This window comes from Panthera pardus, unplaced genomic scaffold (assembly GCF_024362965.1).
Source record: "Panthera pardus isolate Hobbes unplaced genomic scaffold, ASM2436296v1 HiC_scaffold_8, whole genome shotgun sequence".
Lineage (NCBI taxonomy): Eukaryota > Metazoa > Chordata > Mammalia > Carnivora > Felidae > Panthera > Panthera pardus.
The window spans coordinates 4,469,102-4,479,914 of NW_026527013.1; the positions used below are offsets into that span (position 1 = coordinate 4,469,102).

The window sequence follows — 10,813 nt, forward strand, 5'->3', positions numbered from 1 at the left end:
AATGTCTGACTTTGGCTCAGGTCATGATCTCACCGTTCATGAGTTCAAGTCCCGCGTCGGGCTCTGTGCTGATGGCTCAGAGCCTGGAGCCTGCTTCGGATTCTGCATCTCCTTCTCTCTCTGCCCCTCCCCTGCTCACGCTTTGTCTCTCTGTCTCTCTCTCAAAAATAAACATTTAAAAAAAAATTTTTTAAAGCAAAATGTATGCGTCTGTGTGTGTGTGTTTAAGTCAGTATTCCCAGCACCAAAAAGCTCCAAAAAACCAAATCTATCTCAAGGCCCTTTACCACATCTACAAAGTCCCTTTTGCTGTGAAAGAGAACATATTCACAGATTCTGGGGTTAGGGTGTGACATATTCAGGGGACCATGACTCTGCCCAGAGGCATCGAGCATGCTAAGTCCTACGGCCTTTGTGACTCCTTCTAGAAGATTTGTTCTCCTGTTGTTCTCCTGGCAGACTCCTCTCATCGTTTTGTTTTCCGCTTCGGTATCTCCTTGGCCCCTCTCCCACATCCCCCGTGCTCGTGTCTGAGATGTTGTAGCCACTCGATGACAAACACTTTCTTTTCTGGCTGATTGCTTCATTGTACCCACATGCGGCTTCAAGATCCGAGACGTTCCCTTCCCTCCGCATCCTTATCAACTCCTAATACTGTCAACAGTTTCCAAACCACCAACCCAACAGGTGATAAAGTATCTTAACATATTACGAAACTGTCACACTGTTTCCAAGCTGGCCGCCTCATTTCATACTCCCTCCAGAGCGGCCACGGTACTGCTGTCCCTACCGCTGCTGTCTCAGTGGCAGGAAGGCGCTGTGTGCATTTCCCTGATGACTAAGGGTGTGTGTGTGGGGGTGGGGGGTGGGGGGAGTGCCGCCTCATGTGCTTGGTACCGGCTGTATACCTTCTTTGGGAGAAAAAGTCTGTGCAAATCTTTTGCTCATTAATTTTTTTTTTATTCATTTTTGAGAGGGCGGAGAGAGAGAGAGAGAGAGAGAGAGAGAGAGAGAGAGAGAGAGAGAATATTCCAAGCAGGCTCCACAATGTCAGTGCAGAGCCCGACATGGGGCTTGAACTCACAAACCGTGAGATCATGATCTGAGCCAAAACCAAGAGTCGGACGCTTCACCGACTGAGCCACCCAGGCGCCCCTCTTTTGCTCATTTAAAAATTTGGTTGGGGCACCTGGTCACGATCTCATGGTTCGTGGGTTCGAGCCCCATGTGAGGCTCCGCAGTGACACAACTGAGCCTGCTTGGCTCCCTCTCTGCCCCTCCCCTGCTCATGCTCGCTCTATCTCTCAAAATAAGTAAACACAACTTAAAAAGAAATTTAAAATTTGGTTGTGTATCTTCTTATGGTTGGGTTCTAACCAAATGCTGGTTTACAAGTACCTCCTGCCAGTATCGTGTCTTCTCATTTTTAACTCCGATGAGGTCGTTTCTCTCTTCTTTCATGACTGTAGTGCCCTATGCAAGAGACCCCTGTCTGCCCCGGGGCCACAGAGGTTTCTGTTGTGTGTCCCACAAAGCCTCTGCATCTTAGCTCTTACACTCAGGTCTGTGCTCCGTTTTGAGTTCACTTTTGCGTTTGATGAGAAGACACTAAGCTGGGCTCTTTTATTTTCCAGGATATGAAATAGCCTTTCTTCCACTGGACTGCTCATAAATGTACTCTACCCGTCAAACTGTACGTCCGTCCTTATGCCAGAACCGCACTGACCGGAGTTTTCTGGCTTTCTGGCAGGACGACCACCTTGCCCTGGTTTGCCTGGGACATCCCCAGTTTTATGACTGAAAGTCCCACGTTCCATGAACTCCTTCAGTTCTGAGCAAACCAGGGCAATCGCCCTGTTTTAGAATACATTGCAAAATCAAATAGTATTTCTTCCGATTCTGTTCTTCTCTTCCAAAACTGCTTTGGTCGTTCTAGGTCCTCTGCATTTCCATGTAAATTTTTAAGGTGGGCTTATCTATCTGTGTGGAAAAACCTGCCTGGATTTTGACAGGGATTGCACTGAACCCGTAAATCTAACCGGGAGAGAATCTTACATCCTTAACGGTTGTGCAAAATTCTACTCCAAGCTTGGGTCAGGTGTGGGTTGGTTGGTTTGTTTTTACCAGTCTGTGGGCTCCACCAAATCCCTAGAGAGCGTGCGAAATCTGATTGGCTACCGGCCAGCCAATGGGTTGGCTCCCTTGGGTGGGGAACCCACCCTGGGCCAATCAGCAAAGAGAAGGTACTCCTGGGCTGAGCTGGACGGCTGGGGAGAGATGAACATGTGGGTTCCATGCGAGGTGCAGGCGCGGCCAGATCAGCTCGGTCTCTTGCAGGGCACCTTGATCAATACTCTGCAGGAGGTAAAGCCTACTGCCTTCCTGGGGGTGCCCCGAATCTGGGAGAAGATGCAGGAGAGGATAAAGGAAACTGGCGCCAAATTCTCAAGCCTGAGGAAGAAGGTGTTTTCATGGGGAAGAGTTATTGGCTTCAAGATCAATACAAAAGGGATGTTAGGGTAGGTGCAGGGTCCAGTGGGGCCAGGCCGGGAGAGGGCAGGGGGTGAAGGGGCTCAGCCTTCTCCAGTTGGCTCCCCACCCACTCCCATTTGGTTGTGCATGACTGTTGACCCGTTCTTGGCATTCTTTTTTTTTTTTTTTTTTTTTTTGTCCTTGGCATTCTTAGTCACAGGACACATGATACTCCCATAAGCTACCGCGTGTCGAAGGCCCTCGTGTTCAGCAAAGTCAAGAGCGCCCTTGGCCTTGATCGCTGCCACTCTTTTATCAGCGGAGCTGCACCCCTCAACCAACAGACCGCTGAGTTCTTCCTAAGCCTGGACATACCCATAGGCGAGATGTACGGTATGAGTGAAAGCTCAGGACCCCACACCGCATCCAGCCGGGAGAGCTACAGGATTCAAAGGTACTGGCCTCCTGGGCAGACCCCCAGCCCTCCAGCAACATGGGGGTCAGGGGTTAAAGGTGGGAGGGTGGGCAAGCCACTGAGCTAAGAGGAACCCTGGCCTGAGTGTCCAGAATGGCCCCTGCTCTCCAGCCTCCAAGCCCTACATCCTCATGACCAAGGAAGCCCCCATGTGCCAGAGAGCCCACAGACAAGGACTCTTAGAATGTTCCGGGGTCTCCCCCACTGTAATTTGTGAGTTCTGCCTGCAGACAGCCCTCCCAGGCTCACTCGCCCACCTCAGGTTCACCTCCTGAGACCTCAGGACCCTTCATCCCTGCCATGCTCCCCCTCAAACACGTCCATGGGCCCCCATGGCTTCCTCCCAAGCTCAGCTGGTCCCAGGCTGCAGGAGTAGAGACCCAGGGACACTGAAACAGGAGGAACACCAAAGACGAGTTCTCTTTGGGTCTGACAGTCACAGGAGCTCCCACCATCTCTCTCTGACCCCTCGCTGCCCTCATATCACAAGTCCAGCTTGCCTTTCACGCTTGGCCAGGTTCCAACCGCCTCTGAACTTGGCAGAAAGTAAGCTCAATCTTCCTAACATGGCGAAACCACCTCCTGCCTTTTGCTTTTACGCTGTGGGGGAGCTCTGCACCTCAGCGTCCCCCTCCCCACTCCGAAGTCCCATCTGAGGCCTATTTGGGGTGTAACCCACATGCCCAGTGCAGTTTCTCCAAAACCAAAGGGCAGTCCTTCCCTAAAGACAAGGGACCAGAGGAAAGGTGCAAGTCCCGGCCTCCATCTTTACTTATTTATTTATTTATTTTTCAACGTTTTTTATTTATTTTTGGGACAGAGAGAGACAGAGCATGAACGGGGGAGGGGCAGAGAGAGAGGGAGACACAGAATCAGAAACAGGCTCCAGGCTCTGAGCCATCAGCCCAGAGCCTGACGCGGGGCTTGAACTCACGGACCGCGAGATCGTGACCTGGCTGAAGTCGGACGCTTAACCGACTGCGCCACCCAGGCGCCCCCCGGCCTCCATCTTTAAATGAATGAGGAATACAGACCCTCGTCCCCAAACTCAGAAGGCATAAAATGACGCGGTGAAAAGCTCCCTCCCGCCCACCCCAAATCTCCAGTCTGCGATGTGAGTTTGCCACAGCCACCATAACTAAGTCCCACAGACTCAAGCAAGGGAAACGTTTTCTTACAACTCCAGAGAACAGACGTCCAAGGTCAAGGTGTGGGCAGGCTGGCTCATTCTGAGGGTGACGGAGAATCTGCCCCAGGCCCTCCCCTGGCGTCTGGGGTGGGGCTTGGGGCTTGCTGGCCACCTCTGGCGTTCCAGGGCTTACAGACGCATCACCCGGATCCCCGCCTTAATCTTCACATGGTTCCCCCCACATGCGTGTCTGAAGGAGAAACCTCCCCTTTCTAGAAAGACACCAGGGCGGCTGGATTGGGGGCCGCCCTACTCCAGTAGGACCTCGTCTTAATGTAACTAATTACACTGGCAGTGACCCTACTTCCAAACACGGTCACGTTGTGAGATGCTGGGGGCTTGTGCCCCAACCTGTAGGGGGAGTGACGGGCACGATTCAGCCCCTAACGCCCTCCCGAGGGCAAAGCCACCACAGCATTTCCTTTGAGCTAACCTCTGCATAAGCAGTGACGGGATGTATCTACGTCTATCCCAAACCAAAGTATTTTCCACGTGACAATGAACCCAAAACTCGTCTTCTCTCAACTGTTACTTGCTCTCTGGAGCTTGGGAACCAATGAAGTCAGAGAACCCGGTGTCCTTCGCTGTCTGGGTTTGTCATACAAACACCCAGTCTTGACTCACCACCCACGCTCAGCAACCCAATGGGTCTGGCAGGTGAGAGATTCTTACCCGGTAGAGAACGTTCCCCTATCCGAGCACACAGCTGCCCCGTCTTCAGCAGTCGCCTGGTATCCCGCTGGGGGCACGTACCCTCATTTACTCAACGGGGCCTCTTGTTGCTGGGATTCGTATGGCTTTTTCTCCATCTTTCATCACCACAAACGACGCTGAAGCAAGCGCTTTGTACACGTACCATATATTGCGCTAAAAAAAAAAAAAAAGTATCTCAACACAACTTTTCATTTACATTCCTTTTGTTATGAGTGAGGTTGAAAAAAAAATCTTTGCATATATTTAAAATCCACTTGTATTTCTTCTCCTCGGAACTCTCTACGCCCACCAGGTCCCGGAGGGGGTGAGACAGCAGATCCCGCGTGGGTCAGCTGAGCGGCGTTTGGAGCCTGGGCTGCAGACCCGGGCTGACCTGGGTGGGTGACCCGGTCTCTCTGTGCCCTGATTTCCCCCCCTCCCGTCCCCCAGCAGCTGTGGCAAAGTCATGGATGGATGTAAGAACATGCTGTACCAGAAGAACAAGGACAGCATAGGGGAGATCTGCATCTGGGGCCGGCACGTCTTCATGGGCTATCTGGATATGGAAGATAGGACCGTGGAGATCATCGACGACGAAGGCTGGTTACACACCGGGGACCTGGGCTACACAGACAACCAGGGCTTCCTCTACATCACCGGCCGCATCAAAGGTACTGGGGCTGGCCCCACAGGGGCTTCCTGTAGGCAGGCTGACCCCGAACCCTCACCAGCAAAGGCTCCCAGCCCCCCACCTTACCCGGGGGAGGGCCCCCACAGAGGTACAGTGACAACCCCTCTGCAGATTTCAGCTCTTCCCTGGCGCCCAGCATTTGGCCCCGGAAAGAAGGGTCCCGGGGGAGACACCCATGCTAGCTCTGAGATCGACATAATTGTAACAATTCAGTGAGGATGAACGGAAACTGCTGAAGAGCAGGGATAAGCCAGCTCTTCCTGATAAGGGCCTGACAGCAAATATTCTTTGGATCTGAGGGACGGAGAGCTGTGTCAGGGCTGTTCAACTCGGCCACTGGGGTACGAAGGCAGCCATGGGCAACATGTAGACAAACAGACGTGGCCATGTCATATAATCCTCACGTGTCACAAATATTATGCTTTGAGTTTCCTTCCAACCGGTTAAAAGTATAAAAAACCAGGGGCACCTGGGTGGCTCAGTCGGTCGAGTATCTGACTCTTGGTTTCAGGTCATGATCCCCAGGGTCATGGGATTGAGCCCTGCATCAGGCTCATGGAGCCTGCTTAAAATTCCCACCCACCCTCCCCCGTGCTTCTCCCCCACTTGTGTGTGGTTCTGCATGCTCCCTCTCAAAAAATAAATAAAATAAAATAAAATAAAATAAAATAAAATAAAATAAAATAAAATAAAATAAATAAAACAAAATAAAAATAGAATATAATATAAAATATAGGGGCGCCTGGGTGGCGCAGTCGGTTGAGCGTCCGACTTCAGCCAGGTCACGATCTCGCGGTCCGTGAGTTCGAGCCCCGTGTCAGGTTCTGGGCTGATGGCTCGGAGCCTGGAGCCTGTTTCCGATTCTGTGTCTCCCTCTCTCTCTGCCCCTCCCCCGATCATGCTCTGTCTCTCTCTGTCCCAAAAATAAAAAAATAAAAAAAATAAAAAAAGAATATAATATAAAATATAAAATAAAATATAAAATAAAATATAATAAAATAAAATAAAATATAAAATAAAATAAATAAAATAAAATAAATAAAATAAAATAAATAAAATAAAATAAATAAAATAAAATATAAAAAAATAAAATAAAAATTAAATTAAATTAAATTTAAAAAATAAAATAAAATAAAAAATAAAATAAATAAAATAAAATAAATAAAATAAAATATAAAAAAATAAAATAAAAATTAAATTAAATTTAAAAAATAAAATAAAATAAAAAATAAAAATAAAATAAATAAAATAAAATAAATAAAACAAGATAAAAATAAATAAAACAAAATAAAAATAAATAAAAACCATTTTTAGCTCGTGGTCAGACAAAAACATGGAAGGTTGGACTGGACTCACAGTCTATAGTTTGCCAACCTCTGATGTTGACAGAGCATTTGACAGTGAGCCTGACACAGGCAGTTCACTATTCACTAAGCGGGCTATGTTAGCATCATTTCCATGATAAGCAACAGAAAACCCATCTTATATACGTTTGAGTGACAAAGAGAAACTATTGGCACAAAAATGGAAAAGTCCAAAAAGGTCTCACTTCAGGCCTGGCTGGATCCAGGTGCCGAAACAACATCACAAGGAATTGGCATTATCCTTCCCTTACTGAGCTGTCCTTGGTGTTGGGGTCCTTCTGGAAGGGGCTTTTCCCATTTGGTGACAAGATGGCCGCCAACAGTCAAGGCTCACCCTAACCCTCAGGGACAGCAAAAGTCTTAGGTCTGACTGTCACTGGATCCCATTTCGAAGTGAATCGCTGTAGAGAATGGAATACACTGACTGGTCAGACCGGGTCACGTGCTCATCCTAGCGGTCCTGGCCCAAACGACAAGCGTGCACGATGGAGAAGAGTCCCCTACGGAAACAGCAGGGCTGGTTACCCGGAAGACGAGTCACGGGCAAACACCAGCACAGGGGTCCGTCACACAAGCATATTATCACTACTGCCGTGACAACCTCGGTCCGGACAGCTGAAAGATAAGACAGGTCTTGGGTGGGTGGGACAGGAGGCAGCCGGCATCCTTGGACGACAGAGCAAGTAGGGAGCATAGCCGGGGCGGGAGGAGGAGCTCCTGGAGAACGTGAGTGGCCGGGAGGAAAAGGGACGCAGTTCTCTTAAGGTCTGCCCAAGTTAGGGATGCCACCTAAGGACTTGGGTTTTTTGGGGGGCACAGCCAGAAGCATGTCGCTGTCTTCCAAGCAAGACACATTGGAGGGCTTGGATCAGGGTACAGAGGACCAAGAAACTGGCAATGGATTAATACAGCGCTGTCCAAGTGTCCTGTGCACAGAACTCGGACATTTGCTGGGAATTTCAAGGAGGCGAGGGAACAGGAGCAGAGTGACGCTGGGTCTGTGGGCTAGAGAAGGGCAGGGTGGGAGTCCCGGCCCTGGGCAGAGGTCCTCCTCTGCTTCTGGGGTTTTCTAAGAGGGTGGTCATCTGTGCCAGCATCCGTCCCCTCTGATCCCCTCTGATCCTCGAGGGGGCGGGGCGTTTGTACTGTCTCTGTTGAAACCTCACCGAGCCATGCTTTGTTCCAGAAATCCTCATCACAGCTGGTGGTGAGAACGTGGCCCCTATTCCCATTGAGAACATGGTTAAAGAGAAGATTCCCATGATCAGTCATGCCATGTTAGTGGGAGAGAAGGCAAACTTTCTGAGCATCCTGCTGACACTGAAGGTAACGTGGGTTTGCTGTCCTGGGGGGGGGCTCTGCCCCAGGGTCCGGAGGGTGCATCCCTGTGGGTCCGAGATCTGCTTCCTGGTCCGCAGGGGTGGCCAGGAAGCGTGCGCGGTCACTGGGTGTGGTGACGAGGGTCTCCTGGGGCAGTGTAAGATGGACGGGATAACTGGAGAGCCACTGGACGAGCTAAGCTCGGAGGCCATCAACTTCTGCCGGAAACTGGGAAGCCACGTGTCCACCGTCTCTGAGATTTTGGAGCTGCGGGACCCCCTGGTCTACAAGGCCATCCAGGAGGGCATAGATGCCGTGAATGAGGAAGCCATCTCCAATGCACAGAGGATCCAGAAGTGGGCCATCCTGGAGAAGGACTTTTCTGTCCCCAGTGGGGAGCTGGGTGAGCAGTCTGGACAGCAGGTGGTCTTTGGCACTTGGAGGCTGGTCCCTGGCTAGTGTCCAGGACTACATGGGCTCTAAGGAGATGTGCCCTTTTCTGGGGGTCAGAGGGTCCACCTCCAGCTCACTGGTGTCCCAGATCCTCCCCCCCCCCCCTACACACAAGGTCCCTTCTACCCAGGGCAGCATGTCTCTCACTCTAGGAATAAAAGCCAAGTCATTATGACTCTGCATGACCCTTCTCCTATTGACCTCTCCCTTTTCACTTACCCTACCCCAACTGCGCAGGCCTCCCTGCTGTTCCCACAACTCCCCAGGCAAATTTTGCCTCAGGGCCTTTGCACCTGCTGTGCCCACTGCCTAGAATGCCCTTCCCCCTCAATTCTTTGGCTCCTTCTCATTGTCCAGGTCTCACCTACAGGTCTCACCTTACCGCACACTTCCTCAGAGAGGCCTCCTCTGGCCATCCTAGCTGACGTGACTCACTGACGCCCTTCATAGGGCACGCCTCCTACACTGCCGCCATCTTCTCCCTGTAACACATCATCATCTGGAGTTACCCCATGTATTGGCTGATTTTGGTCTGTCCGCCCCCTGCACCCTGCCCTCTCCAGGACGGGCGGAGGTCTTGCCTCCTACCAATGTCCTTTCTGGGGCTTGCTCTCAGCACTCAGCTGTAGTCTGATGGCATGGACAGCAAAGAGTTAGAGTGACGGCAAACACACAGCCTCCAACGACTTGGGTTCAAATCCTGTCCCTCGAGGGGGCACTTGTCCCTCCAAGCCTTGGTCCTTTCAACTACGAGTTGAAAATGCAGCCCTCATGGGGCTGCTCAGGACACGGCTGGGGAAGCCTGAACCCCACAGTGACCCAGAGCCTACGAGCAGCCTGGGCCGTGCATCAGACCACTCCCGAATTCATGCCTTGCCCCCGCCGGGCACATGCTGGGCCACCTCAGAGCTACTGGCCCTGAGACGGTTTCCTCACCTGGAAGATGAGGGGGGCGGTGCACCCCCTTTGCTGGGTTCGCTGTCCACATTAGGCACAGAGCTCAGCGTGCTGTGCACCTGCCAGCCCACAGAGTCCTCACTGCAGCCCAAGGCGAGGGAGAGTTCATCACTCCCCGCACTGAAGGTGGAGGGAACACACCCAGGAAGTCGATGGGAGAGCCAGCCCCCAACACGGGGACCCTGCTGCCCCCCCCCCCCAGGACATGTGGGCTTTTATTTCATCCCCACATTGGAACTGGTTTCTCCTTTCTCGACAGGTCCAACGACAAAGGTTAGGAGACATTTTGTGGCCCAGAAATACAAAAGGCTAATTGAAAGCTTCTACTACTGACCTCTCTGGCGGAGCAGCTCTCGGCTGTCCCAAAGGTGAGACTGGCTTGGCTGGGCTGGGCCAATGGAGGTGGTCTCCCCTGTGTGGCAGGCGGGGCTGTGGGCGGGGATGTGGGCGGGGCTGCAGAGGCCACACGCGCACACACACGCACGGCTCCCAGGGGCCCTGGCTCTGGCCTCAACTCATGCTTTCTCTACCAGGGTCATGGCGAGCCGTGCACACTCCTTCTTGGCTGGCTGCCAAGGCTGTTAGCTGTTCCTCCTGCCTTTTCTACTCATCTCAGAGAAGGAGCGGAGCAATCTTCCCATCCAGGACCAGGTTTTGCTGTTAAAATGCTCAAATGTTTCGTAGCTCATGTGGAGGAGGCCTTTTGTTAGGAACGTTCGTGGGGGGAGACTGCTACTTGCCAGGAGCCCAAGGAATGATGCATGTTGGCCCATCGCAGATGGTAAGGGATGGGGTCTTGAAAAACTCCCACCTACCAACCCCTGTCCTCTCCCCAAGTCTCATCCACGGGAGCTCCCATAACACCAAGGGTCCCTGATAGGTTTGTGGGAACCCAGCTAGATGCAAGAGCAGACGGACGGCACAACAAATTCTCAGTTGTCCTAAAAGCCACTGGTAAACTTTTCATGTTCAAATCATCGCCTGCTGATGCCCCCAGCCAGCTCACCTGTAGCAGCCTGCCGGGGCTTCTGCAGCCAAGAACCCTGCAAGGTACCGGCTGGGTTGGCTTGTTCTGAGGCTCATCTCGTCTCTGTGTCCACATTTCCCTTTTTCACAAGGACACTGGTCATCCTGGATCGGGGCCCACCCTAATGACCTCATTTTAGCTTGCTCACCTCTGTAAAGACTCTATCCTCAAA

General features: G+C 51.7%; 1 protein-coding gene across 2 annotated transcripts in view; it reads left to right on the plus strand.

The window, feature by feature from the left end:
• The window catches only part of LOC109255996 (long-chain-fatty-acid--CoA ligase ACSBG2-like), a 32,984-nt gene extending 22,682 nt beyond the window's left edge, over nucleotides 1–10,302 (plus strand). Inside the window, exons 9-15 of one of the 2 annotated variants that reach the window (XM_019430907.2) lie at nucleotides 2,338–2,519; nucleotides 2,687–2,926; nucleotides 5,280–5,500; nucleotides 8,071–8,210; nucleotides 8,361–8,607; nucleotides 9,874–9,982; nucleotides 10,148–10,302. In XM_019430907.2, the coding sequence (XP_019286452.1) occupies nucleotides 2,338–2,519; nucleotides 2,687–2,926; nucleotides 5,280–5,500; nucleotides 8,071–8,210; nucleotides 8,361–8,607; nucleotides 9,874–9,947 (1,104 nt within the window). In that variant the 3' untranslated portion in view covers nucleotides 9,948–9,982; nucleotides 10,148–10,302. The remainder of the gene's footprint in view (nucleotides 1–2,337; nucleotides 2,520–2,686; nucleotides 2,927–5,279; nucleotides 5,501–8,070; nucleotides 8,211–8,360; nucleotides 8,608–9,873; nucleotides 9,983–10,147) is intronic. The other variant, XM_019430909.2, reaches the window with a different exon arrangement.
• Nucleotides 10,303–10,813: the final 511 nt, after the last annotated feature.